At 42.2% G+C, this 10,610-nt stretch overlaps 1 protein-coding gene across 1 annotated transcript in view; it reads right to left on the bottom strand.

Moving 5' to 3' along the window:
• Positions 1–6,141: 6,141 nt before the first annotated feature.
• cxadr (CXADR Ig-like cell adhesion molecule) overlaps positions 6,142–10,610 on the bottom strand; it is a 61,272-nt gene continuing 56,803 nt past the window's right edge. The window contains exon 7 of the mRNA XM_036937414.2: positions 6,142–9,985. Within this exon, the coding sequence (XP_036793309.1) occupies positions 9,700–9,985 (286 nt within the window). The 3' untranslated portion in view covers positions 6,142–9,699. The remainder of the gene's footprint in view (positions 9,986–10,610) is intronic.

Genomic DNA, 10,610 nt, shown 5'->3' with positions numbered 1-10,610 from the left:
ACACTTTTATTCAGTTTTGATTTTATCTTTATTTTATCAGGGAGTCATACTAATACCAAGGTATGTTTTACAGATAAGCCCTGAATTACAGTACCAGTCAAAAGTTTGGACATGCTTCCTCGTTCAAGGGTTTTTCTTTATTTTTTACATCAAAACTATGAAATAACACATATGGAATCATGTAGTAACTAAATAAGTGTTAAACAAATCAAAATATATTTTATATTTGAGGTTCTTCAAAGTAGTCACCCTTTGCCTTGATTACAGCTTTACACACTCTTGGCATTCTCTTAACCAGCTTCATGAGGTAGTCACCTGGAATGCATTTCAATTAACAGGTGTGCCTTGTTAAAAGTTAATTTGTGGAATTTCATTCCTTCTTAATGCATTTGAGCCAATCAGTTGTGTTGTGACAAGGTAGAGGTGGTATACAGAAGATAGCCCTATTTGGTAAAAAAACAAGTCCATATTATGGCAAGAATAAGCAAAGAGAAATTACAGTCCATCATTACTTTAAGACATGAAGGTCAGTCAATACGGAGCATTTCAAGAACTTTGTGCAGTCACAAAAACCATCAAGCGCTATAATGAAACTGGCTCTCATGAGGACCGCCACAGGAAAGGAAGACCCAGAGTTACCTCTGCTGCAGGGGATAAGTTCATTGGAGTTACCTGCCTCAGAAATGGGCAATTAACTGCACCTCAGAAATTGCAGCCCAAATAAATTCTTCACAGAGTTCAAGTAACAGACACATCTCAACATCAACTGTTCAGAGGAAACTGCGTGAATCAGGCCTTCATGGTCGAATTGCTGCAAAGTAACCACTACTAAAGGACACCAATAAGAAGAAGAGACTTGCTTCGGCAAAGAAACATGAGCAATGGACATTAGACTGGTGGAAAGATGTCCTTTGGTCTGATGAGTCCAAATTTGAGATTTTTGGTTCCAACCACCGTGTCTTTGTGAAACACAGATTAGGATGATCTCCGCATGTGTGGTTCCCACCGTGAAGCATGGAGGAGGAGGTGTAATGGTGCTTTGCTGGTGACATTGTCAGTGATTTATTTAGAAATCAAGGCACACTTAACCAGCATGGCTACCACAGCATTCTGCAGCGATACGCCATCCCATTTGGTTAGCGCTTAGTGGGACTATCATTTGTTTTTCAACAGGACAATGATCCAAAACACACCTCAGGCTGTGTGAGGGCTATTTGACCAAGAAGGAGAGCGATGGAGTGTTGCATCAGATGACCTGGCCTCCACAATCACCCGACCTCAACCCAATTGAGATGGTTTGGGATGAGTTGGACGGCAGAGTGAAGAAAAAGCAGCCAACAAGTGTGGGAACTCCTTGCCAAGAGTGTGCAAAGTGGTCATCAAGGCAAAGGGTGGCTACTTTGAAGTATCTCAAATATAAAATATATTTTGATTTCTAACACTTTTTTTGCTTACTACAGGACTCCATGTGTAATTTCATAGTTTTGATGTCTTCACTATTATTCTACAATGTAGAAAATAGTAAAAATAAAGACTTTTGACTAATACTATACATTAATTACAGAAAAAACACCAACATGAATACAAAATGCAAGCAGAAAGAAAAACAGTCTTTAAAAAACAAACACATTCATCATTAAAAAGGTCCTCAATCAGCTTTCTGATTTGCCCTAGAGGCACCAGAACATAACATTTTAAAGCTGATATACCTAACTCAGTAGAGACCAAAGTAATTCCCTGAGTTAACATCGCTGAGACTGAGTGTGTATGTTACAAGTTACCCCGGTCTCAGCGATGTTAACTCTGGAAATTCCTTTGGTCTCTTACTGAGTTAGGTATATCAGCTTCAAAATGTTCTTTAGCAATGACGTTAGGTACTTTTTATAAAAGGGCTTTATAATGAAAACAGCAATGTAATAACCTACGTGAAAATCAACCAACTTTCCAGTAGAGAATGCAGTGATGAGTGCAACAAGAGTTGCCTATCATAAAGCACAGTGCGCTATGATAACCTGCATCTAATTGCTTTTTATGAAGTGGCAGCTGCGTTCATATGAAGTCGCCATAGTCTAGGACCAATAGGACTGTTGACTGAATCATTTGCTTTCTATTTGGCGAGAGGCAGACATATTTTGATAGAAAAAGCCAATTTTTATCCTCAACTTCTCAATATGCTTTTTAAAATACACAAATATCTGTATAGATGTCAAGTAGGGACAAGATCAATATGGACATAATCCAAAGTACATATGCTTAAAATCAGTTATTTTTATGCATTTAATATTCACTTCAGATCAAAGTTTTTCTGTAATAGAATGAAGGCAGACAGTAGTTCAGATAGAGCCTGGTCAACTGTGGGGGCAATAGCATACACCACAGGATCATCGGCATACGTTTACAAGTTACAATTTTTCCCAATTAATATTGTTAACGTATACAGTAAAAGGTACAGGACCCAGAAACAACCCCTGTGGGACACCTTTTTGTAATGTCCAGAAAACCTGATTTAACAACATCAGTCAATACACATAGAGTTCGATCTGTCAAGTCATTTTTTTTAACAGTTACATGCAGCCTACTCCAGGCCGATTGAGGAAAGCCTCTGAATTAGCAGTGAGTGATGAAACGTATCAGGTCAAGGAAGAGGGTAGCACAATGTTGCCTTTTATCCATACAGTTAAACATCATTTATAACTAGGGATGCAGCAGAGATAGTACTATGACCTGGTATAAAAACTCAACTGATGTACATTTAGAAATACATTTCAAAGATAACAAAGATCTCAGCTGAGAAGGAATCAAGGATTCTAATATTTTATGGGCCACTTTCCAAATCTTGGGGATAGTACCAGATATAACCGTCAGGTTAAAAATATAGGTTAATGATTCAGCAATCAGGGGGGCAGAGAGCTGTAAATTGTTGAAATGAAAACAAAAATTCACTAGAAGTTGATGGGTTAACCGTCGAGTTAGCTAGAGGCTGGCAGATAATTGCTAGGCAGGAAAGAAGAGAAATTTGTACACTTTAGTGCACTTCCCTTAAAAAAAAAATTGTTTATGAATTATATCAGACAGAGTATGTAATGATTTTGTGAGAAATATGTATTTTTATGTACCTGACCAATATTTACAGTTATACCCATTTGTGCTTGGGCATTCAGTCTCAAAACAGTCTGATGGTTCTCAGTTCATATCTGTTTACAACTTCTTTGGCACTCTACAGGACACCAAGGCTATTTAAAGTTATTATTGGTATAATTCATATCTTAACCTGTTAGATCTCTAGGGGCGCTATTTCATTTTTGGATAAAAAACGTTCCCGTTTTAAGCGCGATATTTTGTCACGAAAAGATGCTCGACTATGCATATTCTTGACAGTTTTGGAAAGAAAACACTCTGAAGTTTCAGAATCTGCAAAGATTTTGTCTGTAAGTGCCCCAGAACTCATTCTACAGGCGAAACCAAGATGATGCATCAACCAGGAATTAGCAGAATTTCTGAAGCTCTGTTTTCCATTGTCTCCTTATATGGCTGTGATTGCGCAAGGAATGAGCCTACACTTTCTGTCTTTCGCCCAAGGTCTTAGCAGCATTGTGACGTATTTGTAGGCATATCATTGGAAGATTGACCATAAGAGACTACATTTTCCAAGTGTCCGCCTGGTGTCCTGCGTGGAATTCGGTGCGCAATTGCCAGCTGCTCGTACTTTTCCATTTGATATAGGGGAGAAACCATGTGTCCAAGAACGATGTATCAGTGAAGAGATATGTGAAAAACAACTTGATGATTGATTCTAAACAACGTTTGCCATGTTTTCAGTCGATATTATGGAGTTAATTTGGAAAAAAGTTCGCGTTTTGAGGACTGAATTTTCAGATTTTTTTTGGTAGCCAAATGTGATGTATAAAACGGAGCTATTTCTAATACACAAAGAATCTTTTTGGAAAAACTGAGCATCTGCTATCTAACTGAGAGTATCCTCATTGAAAACATCAGAAGTTCTTCAAAGGTAAATTATTTTATTTGAAGGCTTTTATGTTTTTGTTGAAATGTTGCGTGCTGGATGCTAACGGTAATGCTAACGCTAAATGCTAACGCAAAATGCTAACGCTAGCTAGCTACTTTTACACAAATGATTGTTTTCCTATGGTTGAGAAGCATATTTTGAAAATCTGAGATGACAGTGTTGTTTACAAAAGGCTAAGCTTGAGAGATGGCATATTTATTTCATTTCATTTGCGATTTTCATGAATAGTTAACGTTGTGTTATGCTAATGAGCTTGCTGATAGATTTACACAATCCTGGATACAGGGGTTTTTTCATAGCTAAACGTGACGCAGAAAACGGAGCGATTTGTCCTAAACAAATAATCTTTCAGGAAAAACTGAACATTTGCTATCTGAGAGTCTCCTCATTGAAAACATCTGAAGTTCTTCAAAGGTAAATGATTTTATTTGAATGCTTTTCTGTTTTTTTGTGTAAATGTTGCCAGCTGAATGCTAATGCTAAATGCTACGTTAGCCATCAATACTGTTACACAAATGCTTGTTTTGCAATGGTTGAGAAGCATATTTTGAAAATCTGAGATGACAGTGTTGTTAACAAAAGGCTAAGCTTGAGAGCTAGCATATTTATTTCATTTCATTTGCGATTTTCATGAATAGTTAACGTTGCGTTATGGTAATGAGCTTGAGTCTGTATTCACGATCCCGGATCCGGGATGGGGAGATCAGAAAGGTTAAAATGAAAATAGTTTTTTAACCTTTCTGATCTCCCCATCCCGGATCCGGGTTCGTGAATACAGACTCAAGCTTAGAATCAATCATCAAGGTGTTTTTCACATATCTCTTCATTGATACATCGTTCTTGGACACATGCTTTCTCCCCTGAATCAAATGGTAAAGTAGAAGCAGCTGGCAATTGCACACCGAATTCGACGCAGGACACCAGGCGGACACTTGGAAAATGTAGTCTCTTATGGTCAATCTTCCAATGATATGCCTACAAATACGTCACAATGCTGCTAAGACCTTGGGCGAACGACAGAAAGTGTAGGCTCATTCGTTGCGCAATCACAGCCATATAAGGAGAGAATGGAAAACAGAGCTTCAGAAATTCTGCTAATTCCTGGGTGATGCATCATCTTGGTTTCGCCTGTAGAATGAGTTCTGGGGCACTTACAGACAAAATCTTTGCAGATTCTGAAACTTCAGAGTGTTTTCTTTCCAAAACTGTCAAGAATATGCATAGTCGAGCATCTTTTCGTGACAAAATATCGCGCTTAAAACGGGAACGTTTTTTATCCAAAAATGAAATAGCGCCCCTAGAGCTCTAACAGGTTAAAATAATTTGGCTGCTTGGCTCAGGGCCATTTTAACACTCCGTTACAATTGCCCCCAACCTTAGCAGTCAAACTCAAGAGAGTTGTGACATTTAGCCAACATGGTGATGAACCTTATGCTAGTTTGAAATATTGGACAGTACAAAAAAAATATACAGCCGGTGGAAAAAACTAAGTTCACCCCTAAAAAGCAAATATTTGCTTATAAAACGAGCAAATTTATATATTTGGCAAAAACCTTTCTAGTAGGGAGAGACACCTAAACAGGTATGTACTGAGTGAGTTTCATTACTCTAGCTTATTTATGTTTGGAGAAATTCAAGTTGTTACAATTTCCACCGTTCTCCCCTACACAGTTTTGATTCAAGCGATATGCCCAAGACGAACCAGGCTGTGCTGGCTCTGATATTTTATTTTCACATGGTCCTTTCCAGCATGGCTCAAGCAACTCTGGTGGATGCGTACCCAGGCCAGTCCAGTACAGCTCGGCCCTATGGTGCGAATCAGGCTAATATACGTAATGCTCTAGTGCTGCCTGTTTCAATGGAGCTGCGGTTTCTGATCGTAGTGCCTCTGTGCTTCATTGATTAATTATAGTCATTAGAGGTTAGAAAGTCACCTCAACTGGCGTGAGGGGTGAAAATCACTGCTCGATTAAAATTAATCAGAGTGGAACCTTGCAGGAGGCCAGCCAGGGCTCCAGAGGATAAAGATAGGCTGGCTGCTGAGACCTGGTTAGAGAAAAGTACTATGATTTAAGACAAAGTCAACAGCTGCTGCTATGGAAAGGAAAGGACTCTTTTTTTCATTTTATGTCCTTTTATTATTTAAAAATACAGCACAAAAATGACACACAAAGAAAAATTAAAAACAGGTTTGATCACACAATGTGCAAACAAACAATATTAATACAATATTAGTACACTTCTTTTAAAAGCTACAGTAAATATCATGTTAGTAGTTCTTATCATTAATTTCCGGAGTTGAGAGGGACTGTACAATATGACTCTGTACAGTTTGTCAGCAGTTGAAGGTCTATTCTACTAAAATACTAATATATATATATATATATATATATATATATATATCTGGGCCCCCTCCAGACATTCAGACACATACACACTCAGTTCTGGGCTTGGAGAGAACTGACAGCTTTTCCACCTTGGGGTAGTGCATGGGGTGGGTTTTACTTCACATCCTGCCTCGGTGCAGCAGGAGGATGTGGCTGCTGTCCCATGGGTGTGAAGTTACACCTGCCACAATGAGGAGAGGCGCGGGACTATTGTACAATTCAGAAAGTGCTCTACACCCATCACCTCCACTTCATCCACCCCAAATCTACCACATTATATTCACACGCAGAACGGGCTCTGTTACAATAACCATGCTAGTATACTATTTAGAATCTGGACACACACACATCCATGTCAAACTTATACAATCCATAACATGGCTGATGCATCAAATAATCATTCATATTCATTCTAACTAAGATGCTAATGTGGATCCTGAAACAGAGCTATAGTGCCCAGCTGAATGAGCAGGCTTTCACCCTCTACTGTTATTGATAACACCCAGATCATGTTTTAGATACACATTAACCAAGCAAAGTACTGCAGAGCATCATTATACATACAGAGCACTAGAGTAAGTGTGGTGGGATAAGTTCTAGAGATCGTGTCACATTTACAGTACATTTACACGTACAACCAAAGCCTTCATACAAATAAAACAAAAAATTAAATAATGAATTAAAAAAGAAGCAACAACTGTATGAGTCAATGTTTGGGAAATGTTTTAAAACATTGCAACAGTTTAAATACAGAGCTAATGTAAACTGCGATGCAGTATTACACAGGATCTGGAACCATGTAAAGTGGACTGGTTATTATGCCCGATGTAGGCCTGGTACTACAGGTCCATTATAGCCAAACTATAAGTACTGAAGCCAACTCTTGTGCCAAGCACCATACATGGCAATGATAGTTGGCTACAAAACATACATGTATGGCACACATCAACAATAAAAGGCAAGCACACAACCAGGGAGGTGTCTGTGTCCACTGAGACATAGACATCTACTTAGGGGCCTGTGGCTACAACAGTATGTGTGTGTGATACAAGTCAGTACAGACAAGGCACAGTGATGTCAATCACAGAAACAAGTCATCTGGGCTGAGCAGAAGCACTGGGGCTGTGAGTAAGACTGGGACCAGCCTGTTGTGACTGACTGCGTGATAGAGCTAGGGTACAGCATGGGAACCCTAGAGAACAGTTACTGTACTGTAGGTGCAGCCTAAACCTGTGAACACCTGTGACTCAGTATTCTAATGTTTACTTCTTCCCCTTAACACTCACTTCCTTCCATATATCATGTAACATACTTACTAACATACTGTAACATACATGTACATCCTTCATTTATCCTTCACAAATGGTGGTGCATGAACGAACCACTAAACTTAATAATGACCATTGAAAGAGGTGGTTCATTGCGATATTGAATTCTAGGTATGCGGTTCCAAATCCAGAATGTTTTCTGGGAACGACTGTGGGGAGACCTTTTGGTTGTATGGTTAAACAACAGAGAGGGTTAATAATAGCAAACAGTGTAACCGCCGTCATCCTGCTAATACGAAATGTGTGTTGGGGGAGGGGTGTACTGGTGGGGTGAGAAGGGTTGGGGGCCTGAGCTGGTGGCAGTCAAACACAATCAAATATGATTGTTCAGTGAAGCCACACCCCCCTATTCTCCAACACACTGCCTGTTCTAGGAACTTGTAGAGAGGGGCGGGGAGAAAGGGAGAAGATGGGGTGTAAGCCTGGCAAAGAAACAACAATCCACCAATCACAAGATGGGGTGGCTTAACTCCCCCCTCCCCATGTGCCGTTGACCAACCCTGACCGTCCGTCCCTCCCAGCCCAAGCTGGACCATTCAAATGGTCAACTGCTCTCAGGGCTGGCAAACATGCCCATTACATCAGCCAGTCCAACCATGAACATCTTTATAAAGGTAACCACATGATAACAAACTAATTTGAAAAGCAGAAATCTTGAATCCCTTCGGCAATCCCTATTCTTAAAATAGATTAAACAAATGTGTGTGTGGAGGGGTTATTGTCAAATATGAAAAATATTTTAAAAAATGTTACTGAGAGATTTGATATAAACCTTTGTCTGATTATATTTTTGGCATTTCATCCAAAGACTGTGGAGTAGGACTGTACATTTCCTCCGCCCAGAAACACATCAATACAGCTGTCATACTTTCACCGTACAAACCCACCATAGGCCAATCAGAGACCTTGGTTTGCTCTGCACACATCTCTAGGGACCGGGCCAGCTAGATTAAAAAGCACCATGCATTCAACTATGTACAAAGCAACATTTCTGAATTGACCATTAAAATGTAGCTAGCCACCCTAGTATTTTTGTGTCTGCTTATCAGAAAGATCAGGAAGTAAAATTCATAAAAGGATCTGTTGTTTTTTGCCTTCAGTAAATAGTTCATAGTGGGCCTGATGTGATATGGTACAGTACTGCATCTCTTTTCTCCTCAGTACGGCACCACAGCTGATGATGAGTGGTGGAGGACATAAAATCAGTCAGCCCAGTCACCCCACCTCCTCTCTGGCTAGTGTCCCCCAGTCCCACCCCTCCATCTCTCCAATTGCCAGACCAGCCCCCCACTTCCTCTCTGGCTAGTGTCCCCCAGTCCCACCCCTCCATCTCTCCAATTGCCAGACCAGCCCCCCACTTCCTCTCTGGCTAGTGTCCCCCAGTCCCACCCCTCCCTCTCTCCAGTTACCAGACCAGCCCCCTACCTCCTCTCTGGCTAGTGTACCCCAGTCCCACCCCTCCCTCTCTCCAGTTACCAGACCAGCCCCCTACCTCCTCTCTGGCTAGTGTCCCCCAGTCCCACCCCTCCATCTCTCCAGTTACCAGACCAGCCCCCCACCTCCTCTCTGGCTAGTGTCCCCCAGTCCCACCCCTCCATCTCTCCAGTTACCAGACCAGCCCCCTACCTCCTCTCTGGCTAGTGTCCCCCAGTCCCACCCCTCCCTCTCTCCAGTTACCAGACCAGCCCCCCACCTCCTCTCTGGCTAGTGTCCCCCAGTCCCACCCCTCCCTCTCTCCAGTTACCAGACCAGCCCCCCACCTCCTCTCTGGCTAGTGTTCCCCTGTCCCACCCCTCCATATCTCCAGTTGCCAGACCAGCCCCCCCACCTCCTCTCTGGCTAGTGTCCCCCAGTCCCACCCCTCCATCTCTCCAGTTGCCAGACCAGCCCCCCCACCTCCTCTCTGGCTAGTGTCCCCCAGTCCCAAACCCTCCCTTTCTCCTTCGCTCTCTCTCCATTACACAATGGAGCCGTCCTTGTTTTGGGCGGGGATCATGACGGGGATGCCGCCCATGCGGCTGAGGTTACGGCCGGCTATCTTGCTGGCGACAGGCGGTGGCAGGGGTGTGTGGCTGGGGGGTCTCTCATACTCCTCCACAGAGGGGATCTTGTCATACTGGGGCTTGAGGGCGTACTCATGCAGGTTGGAGGGGGACATGGAGCCCAGGGAGGAACGCTGGCTGCCCACGCTGGTGAAAGAGCGAGCCGTCGACACGCGGCTCTTCGGAGGGGGAACGTCCTCTCTGAGAGAGGGGGGAAAAGAGTGAGATGGGCATGTAAACAAGACGAGACAAGCTTTTCCACTCCCCTTTCACATTCACTTGGGATTTCACCTAGTTGTCCAGCCAGACAGAGTCAGAGAGAGATCAACAATGATATAAGATTGATATAAGAGAAAGACAGAGAGACAGAATGGGGTGGGAGAGAGAGAAAGAGGGGGTGAAAGAGAGAAACAGGCAAACAGAGAGAGGAGACAGGCAGAAAAAGGGAGAGGACAGACTGACTGAAAGAGAGAGGGTGAGGCGAGTGAAAGAGACAGAGACAGAAAGAGGGAGAGAGACAGAAAGAGAGAGAAACAGAAAGAGAGGACGAGCAGAAAGAGGGAAGGGACAGACTAACTGAAAGAGAGGTTGAGGCGAGTGAAAGAGACAGACAGAGGGAGACAGAATGACAGAAAGTGTGGGAGAGAGAGAAAAACAGACGGAGAGAGTGAGAAGGGACAGACAGAGTGGGTGAAAGGTAGTGAAAAAGATTATAGCTAGTGACGATGGAATGTAGTTCTAGCTGTGCCAGCTCTGATCAGCCACAGTAATATTCTCAACAGTGGTAACTAAGCAACATTCATTCCCACCAACCCCTTTCTACTCC

Source organism: Oncorhynchus mykiss, chromosome 12 (genome assembly GCF_057628025.1).
Source record: "Oncorhynchus mykiss isolate SJ-2025 chromosome 12, ASM5762802v1, whole genome shotgun sequence".
In the NCBI taxonomy this organism is placed as follows: Eukaryota; Metazoa; Chordata; class Actinopteri; order Salmoniformes; family Salmonidae; genus Oncorhynchus; species Oncorhynchus mykiss.
This window is presented reverse-complemented; position numbering and strand designations above follow the sequence as displayed.